Below are 23,073 nucleotides of genomic sequence, written 5' to 3' on the forward strand. Positions count from 1 at the left end.
CCACGGTCTCAAGTGCACCCAATAGGGCATCACTTCACTACTAAATTATATATAATTATTTTATTATCTTCTAATATTATTTAGTATTATTTATATAATTATTTTTCATCAATCCATCAGATATATTATAACAAATTTAATTTTATAACTATTATAACTTATATTTAATTTATTTAAAAATATTTATATTATTCACTTATCATTTTATAATATGAAATTTAAATATTTATAATTAAAATTATAAATATTATATACAAATTCATATTTATATTATACCTATTATAAAATTATAATTATTATAATATAACTTTAATATATTCATCTAATATTTATATTTATAATAATTATATATTTATAAATACCTTCTATGAATTCAAAACTTAAATGAAAAATAATAATTATAATAATATTGAATAAAATTAAAAGGAAAGTTTAGTAATGGTATGACTAAACATAGAATAAGATTTTTTTTAATAAAAAACGCAGCTCTTTGATGATTAAAAAAAAAATCATTTTAAAATTACTGCGTCAATCAGACTGATATTCACAAACAAAGTGACAGTCTGATTTCTTAAAAATTTTTTATTGATTATCGGACTATCTTTGGGAACTCCTTATTTTCATGGCTAAAAAATCACACAGCGGCCTTCCGAGGACACAGCGGCCTTTCTTCAGGCTATCACACACTTGTAGCTCTGCACTGCACGGCAGTTGTATCCTCGTCAGATCATTGACTATTTCAATTTCAAAGCATGTAATTCATTGTATATATAATTGGTCAAATTTTAAAAGAATACCTCTTGTTATTATTTTTTACTAAAAGGATTTTGTTATAAAAATATATATAATAATAATAATTCATCATATTTTTTTATATGTAAAGTAAGATAATAACACAGAGCAGTGATTTCGGCACAGATTGCCAGACGCTGTTGGCCTGGATATACCTCCGATCTTGCCATCTCGATCTCTCTTTCTCTTTCTCGCCGATTTCTTTCTCCAAGCGATCTGTAGGGTTCCAGCAATTGCCATGAATCGATTCGTAGTTAGGAGGTATCACGGCGAGAGCCCACCGGGCGACTTCTGGCTTCTTCCTTGGTTCTTCGAGGTGTCGGTCCCTCCCCGCCCCTTGTGCTTTTTTTTTGATCTCAATAGTGTTTGCATCATAACTCGTTGCTTCGTATGGCTGGAAAGAAAATAATGTTCTTCGAGCCGCTCTGGAAGTTTTTTAAGCAAAATTTCTTCGCGAATCGTCGTTCGTTTAAGCGAGATTAGTGTCATCTGATTCGAAAATGAAGGGCGAAGAGAAAAAACCAGTGACCGGTGACATCCAAATTGAAGTGGGATCCTCGAAGCTATTCATTTCTCTAATCGAAGATTGGTTTCTGTGATGAATCTTTGCAATTCAGTAATGTGTTTGATCCACGCTTTGTCTCATGTCAAATATTTTACCACCCACAAATTTGGAGGGCAAAAAATATATATATATATATATATATATATATATCCTCTGCTGTTAGAGTTCTATTTGATTTGGTTATTTTTCTCGGGATTAAGCTATATTTCGATAAAATATTCAAAATTCGTCTTAGCTTAGTTTTATAAGTACTGCTCAACTTGTAATCTCCGTTAAAAAATAAAGTATTGTAATTATTGTGATTTGCATCGTTATTGGGCCATAGAATGGTAATGTATACTTCTAGATGCTACTATTATGATGGATACATTTTGTATTTTGTTATGTTAGTGATTTAATTCTCAGCCGGTATTGTTGTGCGCCTAACTATTTTGATTCAATGATTTTACCTTTCTGTGCACCCCGTGTATTGCCAAAACATGATGTAAATTCTGATTGGTTTAATTTTAACAATCAACAGAACCCTACATTCACCATCTTTTGCTACGGTGCCAGTTGATCTTTCAGGTTCCCAACCAGCAGAAGTAAACAACTTGGGTAAGTTACTGTTATCTGTGTCCATAATATTGTTTCCTTGAATGCTGACGAATGAGATTTATTTGATCCTTTGAGAATGTAGATATAGTCATTTTAAACAGTATTCAGATTTACAGATTCATCAATTTAATCGACCAGACTTAGGCTAAAGAAATTAAGGTGTTAAACTATTAATTGACCATATCATTAATTTGACTCTGCTCCTGTATAAGGACTGAGTTTGTCAATTGCAATCAAATTTAGGTTTACAACGGCCAAAAAGGTTTAGCTATGAATGGGCTAATTTGATAAAGTGATAATTGTATAAGTCAGTTATTTATGTGATCAGAATGGGTTTTCTTTAATTTAATAACTTTAGTCAAATAGTATATAAAATCACTTATTTACTCCATACATAATTGTCCAATTAACTTAATGAACTTTGAGTTAAGTGGAAATAGTTCCCATTCTCACCAAATCAAGGAAATAAATCATGAAGACCAGGACTCAATCTTTGTAATTGTCTAATAAGCTGGGAAATAAATTTGGGGCATCATAGAAAATTCTCAAGATTTTAAATTTCCCCCAAAAGTGAAATATCATCTTAATATGGAAATCAATTACTAGTTACTCTCCAAAAAGGTCAGGTCTTAACTTTGAGCTTTCAATTTAGTTCAAAACACTAATTTATTTAAAAGTGGAAATTGTTTTAGTAATTTATTATCAATAAAATACTTATATCAAATAGAAACTACCAGAACTACAAGATTTGCTTCCATATAAATTTTTTTCTTCTATTCAGTTTGGTATAGTCAGAATCATATTTAAAAGTTAATATTTGCACAATTGCTAATAAAAGAGAAATTCAAATATGTATGTCACCTATATTTGTACCATTTGCTAGATTTGCTGAAACACCAAAACTTCATGCTAGATTTATCAATTATCTGTATTTCAAAATGATACATAAATTTATTTTGGTTGGATTTTTTTGGTTTTCTAGAGTTCTTAACTGACCTAAAACAGTTTTTTCCCTCCTTACTTTTAAAACTGAAACCAAATTGCTTTACCTCTAAATTGAATTTCTCTGTTTGTTTTGGATCGGTCCAATTCATTCTTTCGGTTTTCAGTTCTTAATTCCTAATACTAGTCTTAATTATTATTTTGCTTTCCTAATCGTTTATGATTTTTCTATTTCCTGCTATTTAGAATTGTACATGTATTTGAGACTCTGCTATATGCATCATTCATCACTTAATTTAAGTTTTTACATGGGTTTCCATGGAAGATAACTTGGGTTTTTTGCTGGTTTAGTGCAAGGTCAGTGGAAAACATCTTCTAGCTCAAATTGGCTGCTTGATCCCTTGAACGGGGATCCTTTCATTAAAGTTGCTGAGGTTCAGGAATCAGAAATCAAGGTATGCTGTGTCCAATGCTACTTCACTTTTTTTTTCCTTCTTGCAAAGAAATGACAGGTACATCTCCATCTGCATGGCGTTAACTACATCAGTTCACCAAAACTACTCGAGGTCACCTTCAATTCACCAATACAGTTTTGATTGGAATATCAGACTGTTACTCTGTTCTGTGCTTTCTTTCTTCGTGGAACTGATCTCTGGAGTTATTTTACCTTTATATATATATATCTAATTTTCACCTTTTTTTGCAGCCTTTTGTGGACAGCTTGTCTAGGTGCCCAAAGCATGGCCTTCACAATCCATTGAGAGCTCAAGAGAGGTCAGCCTCTTAGTGTTCTAACAATTTTTTTATATATACAAGAATTGGATAATATGTATCACATGATCACAGCAATTCTATCACCTTTCAGATTGCATCTCCAATCTCATATTTGCTCAATCATTTCAAAAGTACTGCATATTTGCACAGTTCTGTAGATATAGTAACTCCTTTTCTAACTTATATCTTTCATGGATTTGCATTCTCCTTAAATTCTAGAGGGATATATAAGCAGATCTCAAACTGATTCTGATTTTTCTTTGTTCTAAAATTGTCCATTTTCTTTATAGGGTTGTATCAGGTAAACAAAATATAAAATGTTGGACCTCAACACAATCCAAGAATTTCCAAGAAAATCCATCTTTGGTTGGATTTATGAATCTTAACTTTGGATATAATGTTTTCTCCTTTGATAAGTTACCCAGTTTGACAAGACAAACTTTATAGAGGTAGGAAATGTGAAATCCAATTTGGATCGAAAAGTTGATATTGTGGATATTCAACATAAGTTTCTTGGTGGAGGTGCATAACCAGATAACTGTGTTACTTGCTAGATTTACTAGTTTATCAAGCAAACCAGCAGGGTTTAGAAAGTTTTCACCAACACTACTGCCAGAGTCTGACCTGTTCTCCAAGATTTTGGATCATCCATATGCAATTTAATTATAGTATGGATATCAGAAATTCTTGATAATGCCCATGCGACGGGCCTGACTTTGCAGTGTAGAATTTGCCTAGTAACTGTTTTATGGGTCTGGACTGACAAAATCTCAGTCTAGATTTGCATGCAATATTACCTTCTTCAAACTTTCCAGTGCTCGAGTGGCCTACAAAACTGTTCTCATAATGTATGTTGGAATGCATTGGGTTTTATCTTAGGATTAATCATTTAGTCTTGTGGTTTAAAATCCATTTGATTTGTTACTAACTTTAGATTACAAATTTTGTTCATTTAGTTGAAGGTTCATTCTATTTGAGTCAAGTGTTAAAAAGTGTTCTAGACAATAAGGGGTCAGCCAACTAACTAGCGCCTAGGCAGCTTCTAGCTGACCGACATTAAAATATTATTAAAATAGAGTCATATTCAAGTTTTCAATCATAAATTCTTAATCATATATCACATTTTGAGAAATATATTAAAACTCACTAAACATTTCTGTCGAGGACATTAACTGGAAAACCATTTCTTTGCATCTTACTTCATTTCCTTTATTTGAAGTGCATTAGCTAGATTGTCAATTGCTGTTGAATTATTAAGAGAGGACACAATGATCTTTATTTACTTAATCTGATTTTATCATTGGTTGAAACTTTAAAGTATTATTGCTCCTTTCTTATATTTAATGGCTGATTTTATGGTTATATTTTGTAGATATCTACTATTTGGTGAAATTTCAGCAAAATCTGCACAAATCCTTGGACAACCTCAGGTACATACCTTTGAATTATAGAGTGTATTTATTATTTAACTAATTATGATAGCCATGATGATTAGTGAACATTCTTCAGAATGAACCATGGAGTGTTACTGATGATTTACTGACATGGATGCTTGTATGCAATATCAGGTTTCAGAATATTTTGCATGGCTTATCCAGAGAGTATCTCCAAAGAGTTTTGCACAAGCTCTTGCCGAAGTCACTGTTACTCAGAAATTTTTGGAGAATTTTTCTGGCGACCAGGTATAAGCAAAATAGTATCATGTAAATGTAAATGCTAGACCTGATATTCTGTTGGTTTAGCTGTTCATGGTTGCTATTTCTAATAAAAGTCCTACTTCACTTTGTTTGAGATAGAGAATAAGTACATAAAAAAAAATCCTTACGTATACTTTATGCTCCATCCAACTTGAGTATATTTATGCTCAATCCAACTTCAGTATTATGCTAAATAATTTGACTTAGAGATGTTAGCACTTGGCATCTATATTCTGTTATATCATGAAACAGTTGCAGTTTTGCCTTCTAGTATTTTTCTCCATGGGCATCATTTAGGTCATCCTAGCAATAATCCGCTATTCCTTTCAAGGTTGAATGATTTGAATAGATGATTGATACTCATTCAAGTTATTCAATTATCCATTCTTATTTTTAAAAAATACAATTATTTCACTTTCAAAATTTTATAAATAAACAGGAACGTAGCCAGCATGTTTAGAGTGGGATCATTTGACCCCAATGAATTTTTCTAGCAAAGCAAAGGTAGCTAGGAAAACTAGAAGTACATTATATGTATTTGTGTTTGCAACGATAATAATTAATATGATCGCTAACTAATTGAAATTGAAAATTATCTTCATACAGAATTTACTGTCACTGGATGTATATGAGTCGAATGCATTTGGTTCAAAGTGAAATTAACACTAATTAGTTCAATTATTTAATTACAGAATCTATTAGTTATCTTTAAATGTCTATATATTTTTATAAATTCTCTTATTTTGGCAACTATTGAATCTACAACTGATTGTTTAAAATACTATATTGTTAATTTTCCTTTCTAGTAACCGAACACATCTATCACAGTTTTTCCTCTTTCTACACTATCTTTAAGTACATAGATATTGTTCTCTATTTCACTGGTCAAATTATTCCTTTTAGTTTTACTAGGCTTATTCTTAACTTCTCATGAACCATAACATGTCATCTATCACCAAAAAAAATATATCTTAGTCATCGCACATCACCTCTCAACCTATATTCAGGGTAAGTTCTTATTGTTTTCTTCCTCGAACCTAAGACTATCTTTTCATAGCGGCTACTAATTAAATGATGGCTTGTGGTGATCTCACAGTCATTGAACCCCTTTATCACAATGTCATAAACAACAACTTATCAGAAGTGCCAGACAATAAGATAATGACCCCACTCACATAACTATCTAGCTATGTCTTTGTCAATAAATGTTCTTTTGGCAAGACAATAATTACTAACAATTGTTTACCTTGTTACCGTCTGTGATTTCATAATGTAGGGAAGTGGTAAGTGGTAAGTGGATGGAGATAAAACTAAAGATACCATTTTATGTTTAATGAATGTTAGTTAACATTCTTTTTTATTGTAATTTCTGGATATTTAATGTGATGTTTGACTTTGTTATTTTTGTCGTGATTATTTCTAGTATGGATTCTAGGTCTTTATTAATTTCACATGAATCTTCATTAGGTGTCATGTTTTGGTCCTTTTAATTGGGGTGGTGGTTAGTGATTTTCCGCTATGATCTTTGACAATTTTTATCTCAGGTCCGCTTTCTAGCTCGATCATTTGCAGTACCAGGCAACCATCTGGGGCAGCAAAGTCATGGCTATCGATGGCCATATGGTCCAGTTAGTATCTCTTCTCCACATACATGAGTTAGCACTATTTATATAGGACTCGTACAATAAAGGTTAATGTGGATTGTTCTCTAGCCTTTGATCAGTCTTGAAGCACAAAAATTTCAGAATTCTTGCTACATGTTTGTTTATCCTATCTATCTTAGACATCCATGCCTTTCAGATTCTTCTCAAGTGAGATGAGAAGTGCATGACCGCATGTGAATTGATACATCATTAACCAAATTATGAGTGTTGTTTCAAATTCTACATACTGCTTCTTGGCATCTAAATATTAAATATTTTTGTTGGTAAAATGGGGGAGAACCAAAAATTATCTTCACCTGCCACTGAGGTTGAAATGACATTACTATGCTTTATTATCTAATTGCATAAATACTCTTTTTACATATCTATAACTAATTACACAGATACTCATTTTACGCATTTACTTCTCATTTTCAACAGAAATAATAAGATTAGACATTTAAGATATTCAAATCGATAGACATACACCCACTTAAGGCCCACGAGTTTTCTTGGAATATTTCAGTTACGTTCATTTGTCGCTTGACCATCTAATAATGTCTATGGAACTTACATGTGGAAATTGGCAATTTATTATCATAAATTTTGAAGTTGGCATGCTAGGAAAGTACCTTGGAAACTAGTAAGTTATGCTACCCTATAAGTAAACGTATTATGATATGATGCATCCTCTTGTTTACTTACATTGGATCTTCAAATGAGGCATATTTATTCGAGTTCTAGAATTAGGAAATATGTGGCATAGTCAAAGGTATTGTGGTTGATATTATTGCATTTGATGCATAATGAACACTGCTCTCCGTAGATAACTGAACAACTTATCCTTGTATTTGCAAAAGGCATATTTGTTCTGATTTGAGAAATGAACAATTAATATTTGCATATGAGATTCTCTGAGGGATTATCATTGTCTTCATGAAATTAATGTGTATGTGTATGCACTCAGGAAGGTGAAGAATAAGCATAAGCTTTTATCCATGTGCAGTAATTTATATCACAATGAAGGCTTTAGTCTTACAATCATAAATGACCATGGAATTTTTCGGCTTTGAGGCTTTTGCTGCTATAGTGTTTCACAAGTTACAAAACTGCTAATGGCATAAGTTTTACAATCTGTTTAATTGATATGTGGATGAAATATCTCAACAGAAAAAAAAAATTGTATTCTGAACAGGTTGCTATTATCACGCCATTTAATTTTCCATTGGAGATTCCTGTGTTGCAACTAATGGGGGCACTGTACATGGGCAATAAGCCAACTATTAAAGTTGATAGCAAGGTAAAACAAGGATGATCCTGTTACCTCTATTTAAATAAACACTACTTGTTTGGTGTTTCTCCTATAATAATGCATTTCCTTAAAGAACTTTAGCTAAAGTGCACTGTCTAAATGTAGTCTAATATTTTCTAACTGATCTTTAGCACCCATGGCATACCCATCATTAGATCCCACATGGGAGAAGATATGATCGATGAATTGAAGTCTGAAAAAGGTAAGGATGATGGAATGGGATGATGACATCTCAATGATGGCAAAGCCATCAGCAAAGTGAAGGAATGAGTGAAAGAGACGACGGTTAACAAATAAAAGAGGTGGCAGATCTGGAAGGGAGAGGAGGGAAGAAGTCAGGATGGAGGAGACATGCGGTGTCAATGAGACCAGAAGGGGGCTTACCAAATTACCAATACAGGAAGAGTGATCAGGAAGAAGAAATAGGTTACAGTAGGAAAAGCTTTAGTTAAATATACCAAACTTTAACAGGTTCAGCTAGACCAATTCGCTCTGGCTCAGCTTCTAAAGAACTGGTTCAACCACTAAAAACCCACTAGAGTCCATTAAACCCTAAATGGTTCATTCTTGGCACAAATACCATGACCCTAACTAGCCCCTGACCATATAATTCTTGATTTAGCTCAAATCAATTAGGCTGAAACATCAATTAACCCAAATCACGATCCATTATATTGCAATCAAACTAATTATTTACGATGGAAAAGTAAACTCAAACCTAGGCCAAAACACTCAAAATTTAATAGGACAACAATAATATTAGTAAATAAACAAACATTAGTATGTAATAGATTATTGTCACATGTTGTATCATTAAATCGTATGTGGATAATCATATTCATGATCTGTGTTACTGCCACATCAAGCATCCAATGTTACTTTCATCAAACATGTCTCCAGCTGCTATTCTTTTCCTTTTCTTTAAGTGGACTGTTGGAACAACTTGTATGGTGGGCACAACTGATGGCTTGTTATGGTTGCCACAGGTAAGCATTGTGATGGAGCAGATGCTTCGGCTACTTCACGATTGTGGCTTACCCAAGGAGGATGTTGATTTCATCAACTCTGATGGTAAAACAATGAACAAACTTTTGATAGAGGTTTGTATTTACACTAAATTCAATAATCATTTTTTATTCCTTATTTTGCTAAAAAGGTCAATGTAGTGCAACCTTAGGTGAGCTCAGAAAGCTCCCACCCCTGAGATTTTGGAGTTCATTTCATGTATTGGTGTTTGCTTACACATTGGGAATTTTTAATTTTATATAATTGTGTTTATTGTTTGGTGTTTCTTTTTATTTGGTATTTAGTGCATTTTTCTGCTTCCTTCAACCAGGCAAAGCCACAGATGACACTTTTTACCGGGAGTTCACGAGTGGCAGAGAAATTGGCAGTGGATTTAAAAGGTCGCATTAAATTGGAAGACGCAGGTTTTGACTGGAAAATTCTTGGCCCGGATGTTCAAGAGGTCTGTCAGCAGCTCAAGCCTCAAAGGGCCTTTCCAACCGTTAAGCCTTTGAATGTTAAGTTATTTTAAACCGTCTCTCTTTTGATTTTCATAGGTTGATTATGTTGCATGGGTGTGCGACCAAGATGCCTACGCCTGTAGTGGTCAGAAGTGCTCTGCACAGTCAATCCTTTTCATTCATGAGGTACTATTTATTATCTTTAGTATGATAAAAGAATTTTACTGATTGGCATATGTTGGCAGGGGCTAAAATGTAGTGCACATTAAAGGTTTTTGTACATGCATTAACAATTCATAAAAGAAGTTGCAAATATTAGATGGCAAAATTCTGTTCTGTCATTTTGGCATGATATAGTGCTGACAACAACATGGTGCAGTTGGTGCCATGTGAAAGAGGCATTTACCCACTCCATACAACAATGTATTAGCTAGTTATTTCACTAGATAATTCAGATAAATCAATGTACGGCCTCCTTTCTTAAGAACTTCATCATAATGTGCTGTATTTTAGATCAAATTAGTCTAACAAAGATGTTGATGGTGAATTTGCATCTACCTTCTAAGTACAGTTATGTACGTTATGATTTATCTTTGAGCCAATCATGTTTCTTTAATAACATCTTTGAACCAATCCTGTTTCTTAAATAACATCTTTGACCCAACTGTTGATGCTGTATTGAGTTTGACAGCACAAATGAAAATGAGAGTAGCAAATGCTTTGTCAAGGGCTATGTCTTGAAGTGTTTGTTTCCGTTTCAAACAGAAAGATAATTGTAAATGTCAAGGTAGAATATTGATAACATTTTTCTATAGAAGGTATCTTTTCCCTTACTAAACCATAGCCACATTTTTCTCTAATGCATCATTTTTTAATAATTCATGCAAAAAGCTTAATGTTGTGTGCAGAATTGGACTGCTAGTGAGCTCCTATCTAAAATGCAGCATCTAGCAGAGAGAAGGACACTGCAGGATTTAACTATTGGACCTGTTCTTACTGTGAGTGACTAAGTTGGACAGTTTATTACCAATAACAGAAAGATGATCCTTCTTTGAGTGATAATGTGCAATATTTAGTTTGACTTGGTTTGCATCATAGAATTTTTTTACCAGCCTTTCTTTCTCTATCATAATTTTTTCATGATTATTTTTTTGAATTCAAAATACACACATATTTACTTTAGGATGGAAGTTACATTCATGCAATACTTTGAGTGTCATTGACATGTCAAATAATCTTTTATCAAGTTTGATAGGACTACTTTAACATAGTACCTAATATTCAATCTCATAAACAACTCTGAGTGATCTAAATTATTTGCTTAAAATTATTTTAAAATGTTTAATAAATTAGATAGGTTTTATTTGAATCAAGGTCTTAGCATAATCGCAAACATTAATTGCATCTGATTGAGCTTAATTAACTTATAATTAAACAACTACTGGATTTAATAAATTTATAATTAAATAACCTTGAACACAAATTTTTAAGCTCTGCTTTTTTTTTTTTTGATGAACAAGTTCAAATATGTATGACTTTTGTTTGACTTGGCTCCTTTTCAGCTATAGCTTAACCTAATTAGTTAGGATATCTGTCTTCTTGTTATTATGACCTCTAAGAATTATGGCTATGCAGATTATGAGTTATTCTTATGTCTATAGTTTGCAAGTGTAGCAATCAATTCTTTCACCTATTCTCTATGCACTTACAGAGAATTCATTTTCTAACAGTTTACAACAGAAAGCATGCTAGAACATCTAGATAGCTTGCTTAAGATCCCAGGATCTAAGCTACTCTTCGGTGGTCAAGAATTGGAGAATCATTCTATTCCAAAAATCTATGGAGCCCTGAAACCAACTGCTGTCTTTGTTCCATTAGAAGAAATTCTTAAACCTCATAACTTTGAGCTTGCCACAAAGGAGATCTTTGGGCCATTCCAGGTATGTGTCACTCCAGCTGAAATGCAAGGTATTTTTTCTTGTAAAATGATTTTTCATAATGAATTTTGCAGTCATGGATTGTGATATTCATAGTTGCATTATTATTTTGTTTATAAGAGGGAAACTTGCTGTTTTACTAGTTACACATTTCATTGGTTGGTCTGTTTCTTCAATACTTGTCAGGATTATAACTGATCTTTCATCTGAGAAAAATTGGTTTTGATATTTAATGATGGTTGGCAAGTATTATGGTAATTTTATCTGTTCTCATTAATCCAGAAAGAACCCATTACAATATGGTTTCTGGGACAAGGATGCCAAAATCAAATATGCACAACACCTTTTCTACAGTCATACTCAACATGTCTGAAGATTTGCTTTTTCTTTATAATTTTAAACGAGCAATTGAATCGTAACAAGGACTTGATTAACTATCTCGGTGATATTGGCACTATAATACTTCTTTGCATCAGATTATTAGTTGAACACAAATGACACACAGTATATGTCAGATTGTGAGCACACACATAGGAGCATTCCTGAATTAACATTGCAGGTCAGAAGATAGATAGTGTTTAGGAGAAATGGTAGAGGCTGAACCTTCATTTAGAAACTCAAGGCTACAATACAAGTGAAAATAAGAATGATGCAAATAGAAAAAGGAAAAAATCATCCTTAAATTTGTCAGGGTAGGAATTACAGAAAAAATAATATGAAATTTTTTATTATTTTCGTCATGTGTGATTCTTCTTTGCCTTGACCATGGAAATATTCTGAAATGCCAAACTATGTAAAGTTCTTTGGTTCTTGCAGTTTATTTTGAAACAATGTCTGTGTGCTAAATGACGTGTGTCAGATATTTCCCTCATTCTTTGTTTATGCCTGATCCTGTTTGTCCCCTTTCCCTTCCTTGAATTACATGATATTGTCTAATGCTAAGCTTTCTCGTTTCTTCTATAATTTATTACAAAGTATATTTTTATTATGGCCTATCTTTATTGTTCTTGTTCACTCTCTTTTGTTTGGGATTACATCTACTAGTTTAAATTGCTGAAAAAAATTCCTCGCTCAGATTGTTACATACTACAAGCATGATCAACTCACTGAGGTGTTGGATGTTTGTGAGAGGATGCATGCACATTTGACTGCTGCTGTGGTCTCAAATGATCCGTTGTTTTTGCAGGTACAATTTGCAACTGTCTCAATAAATTAGGCCACTCTACACCCACATACCCACATATAGTATCTTATTCTTTTCAACTATTCATTTGCTGAAGGAATCATGGAATGTGTTAACTGTTGACTCTAATCTGGATTGCATTTTCCAACCACATGTTTCGCTGACCCAAAATTTTACGGATTCAAGTGTCATAAATTAGAGCAAGCCTCTATAGCTTGTTTACTTTGGTGGATAATAGGAGGGAAGTGGGAGAAGATTGGGGAGGAGGGAAAATAACACACACAAAAAATACATGGGTGATCAATTTCACTCAATTTTTATATTGTAGATCTGTACTAGTACTATCTGAAGCGTGAACGTTTTTCCACTTGATTACCTATTTGCATATTGCGTCCCTCATTTTGAATATATGCAGGAAGTTCTTGGGAAATCAGTGAATGGGACAACATATGCTGGAATCAGGGCTAGGACCACAGGAGCTCCACAAAACCACTGGTTAGTTTATTTAGGCACTACATGTTTGCGTCGTTGTATGAAATTTATTTTAAAAAAAAAAACTCATGTGTGACACCATTAAAATTCAAGGTTTGGGCCAGCTGGTGATCCAAGAGGTGCAGGAATTGGTACACCTGAAGCAATCAAACTTGTTTGGTCTAGTCACCGAGAGGTTATACTTGATATTGGGCCCGTGCCACGCAATTGGGAACTCCCACCACCTTCATAAACCAATTTCGAACATGATAGACTAGTAATCTATTGGTTAAACAGCGAGGTTAATGTTCTTAAATGCATTCGAAAGGATGGCTGGAAAATAAAGTGGAAAAATTTTCTCAGGGGATTACTCGTGCTGCTGTTTGTATCATAAATTTCTTAGTCAATAATCAGCATTCACGCAGCACAAGTATAAATAGTCGATTTTTTTACGCTTTATGTTAGAGATATTTTAATATATATTTTGACCATTTGCGCCTCTGCTGAAAATTTACATTTTGTTAATTTTATTTTATTCGATTAAATTAGATCAAAATTTATTCTGTATTTCTTTTTTTATTTTTGATATATAATAACAGCGGTACGCTTATTACCATCAGATCCCTTGGTAGAAATTTGTAAATTATTATTTTAATTTAACACTTAATGTATAATGGTAGAGGGCTATTTTAGAAAAGGTCTCAGCTGCTAATTTATGAAAAGGGGATTTGGGTAAGGCAAAATTTCAAAATAAACTTAAGTTTCTATTTTTTTTTACAAATATAATTTTGGGATCATTTTTTCTTGAGGAAAAAAACTTGAGTGGAATTTTGATTAAGATTTCCATTTTCATACCTATTTCCACTGCAAAACGCTAGTACATCTGGAAACCAAGCAATCTGATCTGCCATCCAAAGAGTCATATGTTTTGATGCAAATAGCATCGTTTTGGACTTCCCAGGTCTACAAGAATCAGGCCATTTGTTCCAGAAATAAACATGATTATTCTGTCTCCCGCTTAATTGAAGATGATGTTACTTGCATAAAAATAGATTAGATTACCTTGACAATAACTTTCAAAAAGTTTATTAAGTTGCTCTCAAATGACAAATAGCTTTGAAAGCAAGGAAAAGATCAAACTGAAACTGTTCAAAATTTCACTATATTTGAAAGGAAGCACATTCCTTTCTAATCCAACTTACAGCTTATTTATATTTCAAAGTTTAAGTGCAACACGTTATGCGGAAAAACAATGCCTGTACCATGGTTTGAGGTAACAGTAAAGAGATAACAAGAGACTGAAATGATGGAAAGAGCATCTCCAGACATGTACTTTTGTGCGCTCATGCAGCACTCAGAAAATGAAGACCACACTATCATGGATTCTGGACTTCTGATTCTGCGCTACGCATTCAGAGATCCACATCAGATTCCTTATCTCCTGCTCGCTCAATCTCATATAGGCGAAGAAAACCGCATAGTGAAACTGCATTGTCATTGTGAGAATTGATTAGGGCTGGTGAGTTAGTTCATCAAAAAAGAACAACGCCCATTAAACAGCATGTAGAGAGAATTCTGCAAATCATTTGGTATTTTCAAGAAAACAGGAAGATAATTGAATTATCTCAATCTTACAATTCCATGGAATTCATATATCGAGCAAAATGGATTATTAACACAAATGCATTGTGATTCTTGTGGACCAAGTTCTGTTGTATCAGCAATCACAGTACGTGTAAAATCAAGGAAAACACACTCTAGAATAAATAGCCATGTCAAAGAAGTGTCTTTGGCCAAAAGAGTCGACAAGATCCTCCCGATACAAAGATGGTGGAAAATTTTGAGAAGTTAAGCATTAACAGCAAATTGGAATTAGGGGAAAGCTAGTGATATCCTTTTGTCAATACAAAACTAGAGAGCAGGCAAATTGACTAAATTCATCTAGTCTCAATCAAAAAATTTCAGAGTCAGGTGGATCAAGCAGGCCGCACAATCTTAAAATGAATGATTATCGTTATTAGTTAATGATTTGCAACAATGATATAAATCAAATTTAGTCTATCCGTGTCAAACAATTGGTGGATGATGTTTACCTGCTGCTCAAAAGCCAAGCAGAGCCTCTTTACTTCCTCTTCATAAAATGCTTTGTCCAGCATCTGACTTTCTCCATAGGATATCTTAGCAAAAATGGACTGATATGGTGGATATTTCTCCATCACACCACGGACCTGGACCAAAAATATAAATGTAATCATGTTTAAGGCGTGTTTACTTGAAATGAGAGAGAAAGAAAGTGACAATTTATTTCCTTCCAACAAGCAATTTTGTCTACGCCAAATTAGAGTGGAACTGGAAGGAAGAAAAATCAGCCTTCTTGGTTGATCAACAAATGCCGGTTGGTCCTTGACAGATAGGCACAATTTAGTCCCCAACTGGAATTTTAGGCTTCTATACTTCTCTCCGATTAAACACAACAAGCATTATTTCTTTCCCAATACCTATTCCTTTGTGCAACTTAAACAACTTCTTGCATCCCTTCCTATTCCTTCTATGAGATGACTAACATATTTTTATCCCTAATCTTTATGAGATGACTAACATTTCAAGAAAAAGCGAATTGGCCTTTTCCGATACTAATGCAACTCGGGCAATATGCATCTGAGTATGAGAGATTTTGACACCTTTTGAATGAGAAGTCACCATTCCCCTCCTACATTAAAATGTAATACAATGGTGAAATCCAAAACCAAGTTAGATGTCTCCTTTCTTTGTTGACAGTGACTGTCAAATGGCAAAGTTGATGAAAAGGAATTGAGGAAGGTCCAACGAGTAATATGTGGTGACTGAGATAGATGACAAGCTTCTTTTCTGAAATATCCTAACTACCAAGGCATTATAGAAATTGATACACTCATTCCCTCTCCTCTTTTGTCACTTAATCTCCCTCTAAATGATTGGTGCCAGTCAGCACAATTCACCTATGTTGACCTATACCTTGTGTTGGCACAAGTTGACATTAGCGCATGGCCATTTTAGTCTGGGACTGAAATTGATTCCTCAACACTTTGAATTCTGGTCTTTCTAGCAAAGTTTTCTAAGATATATGGATAGGTCGATGTGCTTCATCAAAAAAATGTAATGGATGGTAAGACCAACACAATAATATAGATCAAGTGCTTTCAAGTCATGCCCTGGGATCTTGTCAATGCCCATAATATATATATATATATATATATATATATACACACACACACAACTGGGCATGTTGCACTTAGGCAAATCCAGCCGAACTGCCCAATCACAATTTTGTGAGAGTGTTATAAATAGAAGAAATTAGTTTTCCCAAAAACTCAAACTTTGGAGCTAGATGATCTAATTTGACAAGCAATTCAACTATCTTACCTGGTCGATATCCTCACAGATAGCAAGTTCTTCATGGCCATAGGGATATCTGTAAAGAAAGAAATATATATAAAAGTGCAAACAACCAATACAAGCTACATGACCATATGATAGAAGGGTGAAAACCATACAACAAGCCGAAATTAGAATAAAGCTTCCGGCGATCATCTCTAGTCAACTCAGTGCCAATGCTGTAAAACCAAGCCCTCGATTAATGAGCAAAAAATCTCATGCTTACAAACTTTTTAACTTTGATGAATGTGTTGGGTAAACAATACAACGAACATGGCCACCACTTGAATAACCTGAAGTTTAATTTTGGCTCACCTATTTATCGTAATATTGACAGCCCTTCTATCAGCTTCAAATGCAAGAAGATCGGACATGATTTCAGCAGTTGCTCCACCTAGTTTCTGTTTTGACGTAACAGTTTAAGCCAAAAGTAGTAGAACAAACTATCTTTTTCAGTCATAGATATTGTAATATGTCATCATTGTTTACCTGGCAGAAGTTATAGAAATCTTCAAGGTAGGCCTTGTACAAGGTATTCCTCATGATCTCTATATTCATATCATCCAAATCCTGACAGAGTCAAATAAAGATAAACTTCCATGGTCTTTGCAATTAAACAAATATATGTTTTTCCAATTATCCAGGTATACTGATTCTTTGCAGCTGTCACACTAAAAAGCACAAGGAAATAGACAAAATTTTGACAAACAGTACCTCTGATGTGATGCACTCTGAGAAATATGGTGCCAATGGTGTATCAACAAGGACCAATCTGTAAAGTTCCCGCATATTTTGGGCAACTGCAAGTGTTGCAATGCTGCAGAAAAGATGCTCAAGATTTCAACATGTTAACACCAAAAATAGACAGAACAGAAAGGGCATACCTATCAAACATTCCTAAAGGGTGGCATTTTTCCAGCAGTTCCTGAACATCTCTCTCATGCAATGTGCCGGTGACAATAAGGACAACATTGTCGATCATGTAACCATACCTATCAGGATCAACAGGTGAGTCAATGTTTCCATTGGATGTCCAAAGAAATTAGTTAGAAAAAAAAACCTAGTTTGTAAAGCAGGAAAACATTACACTGGGAACCAGAGAAGTGGCAGCAACTAAGAATAAACATGTAAAAAAATGCTTAGAGTAATGCTTACGTTATATATTCCAAGAAGGTTGACAAAGGCTCTGTTGCCTGACACAACATATGCTTATACTCAGCCACAAGTTTAAGGGTGCATTTCTCCACAATGGTAGTTGTATGTAAAGGAGATGGCTCTGCAAGCAATTACAAGCTGATATAAGATGACAAGATAACATCTACATTGACTAAAAGAAGGATAATATTGAACTTACTTCATATATAATACATAAGCAAAGTCAGATGATATTTGTAAAATATCATCAGTGCTTATTATAACCATATTGTTAAGCAATTATTAACATATACTAGAGTAGCGCTAGCTTCAACTTGACCATGTATTCAAGACTCAAATGCATCATAATGAACAAGGATTCTTGTCGACTTGTGCATTGTTGCATTCTCATGTTGCATCTACTCCATGATGTATTCAGCTAGAGCAAGCTTTTATAAGAAATGAATTTAGTAAGCTCACTAACATTTATGAAATTTAAATAAACTTAATTATTTACACAATGAAACAAGAGTCTTTGCATCCGATGTGTGAAAAATCACGTTTGATGTAACGGTTATGCAAGCTTAGATTCGATCGTATTCAACAACACGTGAAACCCTCGAGCCTTTCTCCTTCACAAATTCTCCTGAGAAAAGTTTTATCACAAATTAATTATAGAATTTACAATGGAAAACAGGGGAACCACTAGCTCCCTTTTTCCTAGATCCGCGCCAGACACAGGAATTGATCTGAATCAGGTTTCTGATCAGGCATACAGGAACCCAGAACATGCCAACCAGTTAATCATAAATCCTATTCGACATCCAAAGTCCCTCGATGCCCAAAAACAAGCACAAGATTGCAATTGTATAATGCAACAGATAAATCCAGCAGCACAAATTTGGGAAAGTGCATAGAATCGGGAACCAAACGCACCATTCTGTAGGTACGGCCCGTACTCGGTGGCGGAGAGGTGCATCTTGACGTCGTCGAGGGTCTCGCACTGGCAGAGGTTGTTGTAGTCGGCGGCAGTGAGGAGGCCGGAGCGGTAGCCGCGGACGATGGCCTCCAGGTACCCGCCATGGACGTTGAACGTGAGCGCCTCGAATCCGTACATCGCTTCGCCCTCCTCCTCGCAGACGCTTCCACGGTCGAATGATCGGATCTCTCAACCACACGGCCTCGTTACGCTCGGGAACAGAGGTAGAAACACCACAATTTTATTCACGACTTAAGTCACGAAAGTCGAAGACGGAGCTCGAAATCGTCATCGTCGGATGTTGATATTTCGCCACGTTTAATGGTCGTTGCAAATCGCTACTTAACTCGCGTTGGTGTAGGCTTTCTTCCATCGGGGAGCGCGGCGCAACTGGGCCAGATGCAAATCAACGTGCGGGCCGCAGCCTCGACAGCTGGGCCAGCAGGGCCCATCATACAACTCAATTTTGTTGTATATTCTTTTTCATTTATTCGTATTTCTTTCTCAGATACAAACCAGGTGAAGCTCTACTTGCAGCCTGAGATATTGAGTAATTACTTATAAAGTCAATTATTGGCGTGCCGTTGAATTTATCCTCCCTTGAAAATGACTTACCAATAAAAAAAAGATAATTTTGTATATCAAAGTATGCATAAACTTGCATTTATAATGTAATTTTCTGGTAAATAGACCTCTAAGAATTGACTTTATATATATATATATACACATGCAACCCTCGATCGGTAGAGATAATTTCTAGGAAAAATCTTAAAGGTCGACCTTAATTTCTAGGAAATTGCAAGTCAAGAGTCAATATAAAAAGCAGGAATAAATATAATCAAATTGCAAATATATTTTGGTTTCATTTGATTTATAAAATACCTGAAAAAATATTCGATAAACTATATTAGCCAGCAGCATCTCGTTCGATCTCATCCTCATCCAATGACTTTGCAGCTTCCCTTGAGAATCCGTCAACACCAACTCAACATCACGATTCACGTCCATTAATTGTTTGACTTTCTGCATCGAAGAAATCCAAAACACATCCGCCGGCAGCTGCTCTCGTCTCTCTATATATCCAAGCAACTGCTCATTTCCTATCTGTGCAGTTTTACGCCTTCATTCCATTCTCAAGCCTGTTAAGTTTCTTCCTTAATATTCTTTTGACGATATTATTGCAGAGCTCAAATTTGTTTTTCTTTAGGCAGACAAAATTTTTTCATATGAATTTGATTGATCCATTCCTTGTTTGTTCTAGCAGTCGATATTGTTATTCTTTTGAGATTAACTGAATTATTTGGTTTTGAAAAGTAGGGGAGAAGTCGATCGAAGCCATGGGCCAAGCTTTCTGCTGCGTTCAAGTAGGACAATCCACAGTAGCGATCAAGGAATCCTTTGGGAAATTCGACGATGTGCTTCAGCCTGGATGCCACTGCTTGCCCTGGATATTCGGCAAGCGTGTCGCCGGCCGCCTCTCCCTCCGAATGAAGCAGCTTGACGTCAAATGTGAAACAAAGACAAAGGTTTGCGTTGCTTAATTCCCTGATCACTCTGCTAAACTAGTCCTTTGAGTTTTGGAGATAAAAAAGTTGCGAGCTTTTTTATAGATGAAGAGCTCAGTTAGTTTGTAGGTATGTTGTTTGAAGAAATTCGTGTACTAGTTCATGATCAGAACATGTCAAGCATCTAGCGTATTGTCTGACTTTGCTAGCATCTTCACAGGACAATGTGTTTGTGAACGTTGTGGCATCCATCCAATACCGTGCTCTGCCTGACAAAGCAAGTGATGCTTTCTATAAGCTTAGCAACACAAAGTCTCAGATCCAAGCTTATGTATTTGACGGTATGAATCTCTCGTCGATGATTGTCTGCATACTAATGTATTTTTCTAAGATAGGAATCACTTATCGATTGTAGGCATAGTAAAATGAAGTTATGGGATGTGGAACTTTTGAATTGTTCGATGTTGTAGTTTTAATTTCTTGTTCCTTGCTTACCTAATAGACTCTGTTTTCTTTCTTCTTACATGCACTTCTCTTGTTGACCCTTTTTTCTATATATCAAGAAGCAAAATTCTTATTTTTCAGATTTGAAAAAGAAATTGATCTCAGTAGTTTAAATTTGAACCCCAAAAGAAAATATTAGTATTCCCTCACAAACTTCCACACGTCACTGAAAGTCACCATTCAAATTTCTCTAAGTATATTGATCTACAATTTCCCTCTTTCCAGTGATAAGAGCCAGTGTGCCAAAGCTCATCCTGGACGATACTTTTGAGCAAAAGAATGAGATAGCCAAAGCTGTGGAAGAGGAACTTGAGAAGGCCATGTCTGCTTATGGCTTCGAGATTGTGCAGACTCTCATCGTCGATATTGAACCGGATGAACATGTTAAAAGAGCAATGAATGAAATCAACGCAGGTAATTGTAATTAATTTTCTTAGATTAACGAAAGAGAAAGATCCAATTCCAATTCCAATCAGAATAAAGACTAAGTTCTATATATATATATATATTGTGCCTTTGCAGCTGCAAGACTACGACTGGCAGCACACGAGAAGGCGGAAGCCGAAAAGATTGTGCAGATTAAGAAGGCGGAGGGTGAGGCGGAGGCCAAGTACTTGTCGGGCGTGGGCATTGCAAGGCAGCGCCAGGCGATCGTGGATGGCCTGAGAGACAGCGTGCTTGGCTTCTCTGTGAATGTGCCAGGAACAACTCCGAAGGACGTGTTGGACATGGTGCTCATCACCCAGTACTTCGACACCATGAAGGAGATTGGAGCACAGTCCAAGTCCTCGTCAGTTTTCATCCCTCATGGACCGGGGGCTGTCCGTGACATTGCTCAACAAGTCCGGGACGGTCTTCTCCAAGCATCTACCCATGGAAATGCTATATGAGATCGATCGAGTATCAAATTAATGCAGTTGCAGTTGTTATAAGTGATGGTTGTGTTATGTATTATCTTGTATAATGTTTGGTTTGTATCCAACTGTTGGGATGTAAGTAAACTAGGCGTGATGTTTGAGTGTTTGTCATAAACGAGCTTCAGTTTGTTTGTGATTATCAGTTCATTTGCAAGTCTTCTTTGAGCATATACCAAAAGCAAGGATTCATCATAAAATTATTGAGCCAGCACTGATCATCATATTGAAAGCAGTAAAAATTGCACCAGCCGGGAATCGAACCCGGGTCTGTACCGTGGCAGGGTACTATTCTACCACTAGACCACTGGTGCTTACGAAGATTGGCCACTAAAAATGATAAATATGTTAAATATTATTATATTATAAATCTCCATCATCACTTCGTCCATGCCGTCGTCAACGTATGCTTTTTAACTTCTTCAACCAGGCAATAGCTAAGTCAGGCCTTGTCCGAGAAAGGCAAGATCAAAAATTTGTACTGTAGTTCTCATAACTTAGTGACATCGTAAAAGTTAAACTATTATATATTTTTTTAATAATTTGAATGTTTTTATCATTGTGTAGAAAAAAGGGGTCGAATTATTGCATTGCTAGAGCTTGGGGATAAGACAAAGATCATTTATAAATGTTACTAACAAGTTATAATGACGAATGCAATGAGCTGGCATTCGATGGATTTTAATTAATTTTATATAACAATCATTTTAACTTTTCTTCCTTTATATTATATTAAACAAAAAAATGCTTTCAAATGTCAACCTAACATATTATGATGAGCTTGCATTCGATTCGATGGAGACCAATTTTAATTAATTTTCTACCACAATCATTCCATTTTTTCTATTATTTTAAGGTCTAAGATGATTAAATTATAATATCATAGATCATAAATTATGAACTACGGTGGTGCAATGTCAAAACGTTTTCATAATTTTAAATATCTATGATTTAAGTTTTAGATGTACTATTGATTATTTGTTTGTGGAAAGATAATTTTAAAATATTAATTATTTATTTTGATGATTGATGAAAAATAAAAGATAAACTTAAATGCTCTACATATTTATTAGAATCGAATGGAAAAATAAACTGAGTCACTAATTTACTAACTGAACCATTAGGATATTAATAATTACAATAATATGTGTAATTTTTAGAACTTAAAAAAAATATCATTCAACATTTAAAATATATATTTTTTCGAAAATAATTTATATGGTCAGTTATTAAATACTCCTAAA

The 23,073-nt window shown here is 34.6% G+C and overlaps 3 protein-coding genes and 1 non-coding gene across 5 annotated transcripts; 2 read left to right on the forward strand and 2 right to left on the reverse strand.

Moving 5' to 3' along the window:
* The first annotated feature begins 622 nt into the window (after positions 1-622).
* LOC141824807 (delta-1-pyrroline-5-carboxylate dehydrogenase 12A1, mitochondrial) lies at positions 623-13,803 on the forward strand. Its single transcript, XM_074712143.1, has 17 exons — positions 623-754; positions 1,047-1,108; positions 1,878-1,954; positions 3,248-3,351; positions 3,603-3,670; positions 5,043-5,100; positions 5,239-5,352; positions 6,912-6,995; positions 8,206-8,310; positions 9,309-9,422; positions 9,659-9,790; positions 9,885-9,974; positions 10,697-10,786; positions 11,519-11,728; positions 12,801-12,911; positions 13,324-13,403; positions 13,494-13,803. Exons 1-17 carry the CDS (start codon positions 623-625, stop codon positions 13,630-13,632), a joined length of 1,770 nt encoding a protein of 589 aa, XP_074568244.1. The 3' UTR covers positions 13,633-13,803.
* A 705-nt stretch (positions 13,804-14,508) lies between these two features.
* Positions 14,509-19,114, reverse strand: LOC141833043 (V-type proton ATPase subunit d2). Its single transcript, XM_074720438.1, has 10 exons — positions 18,864-19,114; positions 17,949-18,069; positions 17,678-17,785; positions 17,508-17,610; positions 17,283-17,363; positions 17,109-17,194; positions 16,913-16,972; positions 16,782-16,830; positions 15,473-15,607; positions 14,509-14,865 (listed from the first exon to the last, which is right to left on the reverse strand). Exons 1-10 carry the CDS (start codon positions 19,042-19,044, stop codon positions 14,734-14,736), a joined length of 1,056 nt encoding a protein of 351 aa, XP_074576539.1. The 5' UTR covers positions 19,045-19,114; the 3' UTR covers positions 14,509-14,733.
* An 841-nt stretch (positions 19,115-19,955) lies between these two features.
* Positions 19,956-21,974, forward strand: LOC141836437 (hypersensitive-induced response protein-like protein 1). 2 transcript variants are annotated; one of them, XM_074723930.1, is made up of 5 exons: positions 19,956-20,047; positions 20,224-20,432; positions 20,632-20,752; positions 21,141-21,329; positions 21,438-21,974. In XM_074723930.1, exons 2-5 carry the CDS (start codon positions 20,244-20,246, stop codon positions 21,803-21,805), a joined length of 867 nt encoding a protein of 288 aa, XP_074580031.1. In that variant the 5' UTR covers positions 19,956-20,047; positions 20,224-20,243; the 3' UTR covers positions 21,806-21,974. The 2 variants fall into 2 exon arrangements, with proteins under 2 accessions (XP_074580031.1, XP_074580038.1); XM_074723937.1 differs by having other exon boundaries at positions 19,963-20,047; positions 20,221-20,432.
* Positions 21,975-22,072: 98 nt separating this feature from the next.
* Positions 22,073-22,143, reverse strand: TRNAG-GCC (transfer RNA glycine (anticodon GCC)). The gene has a single exon. It is a non-coding gene; the product is annotated as a tRNA-Gly (tRNA).
* Positions 22,144-23,073: the final 930 nt, after the last annotated feature.

This window comes from Curcuma longa, chromosome 1 (assembly GCF_044706935.1).
Source record: "Curcuma longa cultivar G26 ecotype Majalengka, Jawa Barat chromosome 1, ITB_CL_G26_1.1, whole genome shotgun sequence".
Classification (NCBI taxonomy): Eukaryota; Viridiplantae; Streptophyta; class Magnoliopsida; order Zingiberales; family Zingiberaceae; genus Curcuma; species Curcuma longa.

Excerpts from the sequence above, each read along its gene's own strand:
- LOC141824807 (XM_074712143.1), top strand. The coding sequence starts at position 623 with ATGGCTAAAAAATCACACAGCGGCCTTCCGAGGACACAGCGGCCTTTC. Across the intron at positions 6,996-8,205 it reads ATCGATGGCCATATGGTCCA|GTTGCTATTATCACGCCATT; the intron begins GTTAGTATCTCT and ends TATTCTGAACAG. Across the intron at positions 9,423-9,658 it reads TGAACAAACTTTTGATAGAG|GCAAAGCCACAGATGACACT; the intron begins GTTTGTATTTAC and ends TCCTTCAACCAG.
- LOC141833043 (XM_074720438.1), bottom strand. The coding sequence starts at position 19,044 with ATGTACGGATTCGAGGCGCTCACGTTCAACGTCCATGGCGGGTACCTG. Across the intron at positions 18,070-18,863 it reads CGGGCCGTACCTACAGAATG|AGCCATCTCCTTTACATACA; the intron begins GTGCGTTTGGTT and ends AATTGCTTGCAG. Across the intron at positions 17,786-17,948 it reads ACCTTCTTGGAATATATAAC|GTATGGTTACATGATCGACA; the intron begins GTAAGCATTACT and ends TGATCCTGATAG.
- LOC141836437 (XM_074723930.1), top strand. The coding sequence starts at position 20,244 with ATGGGCCAAGCTTTCTGCTGCGTTCAAGTAGGACAATCCACAGTAGCG. Across the intron at positions 20,433-20,631 it reads AATGTGAAACAAAGACAAAG|GACAATGTGTTTGTGAACGT; the intron begins GTTTGCGTTGCT and ends GCATCTTCACAG. Across the intron at positions 20,753-21,140 it reads CCAAGCTTATGTATTTGACG|TGATAAGAGCCAGTGTGCCA; the intron begins GTATGAATCTCT and ends CCCTCTTTCCAG.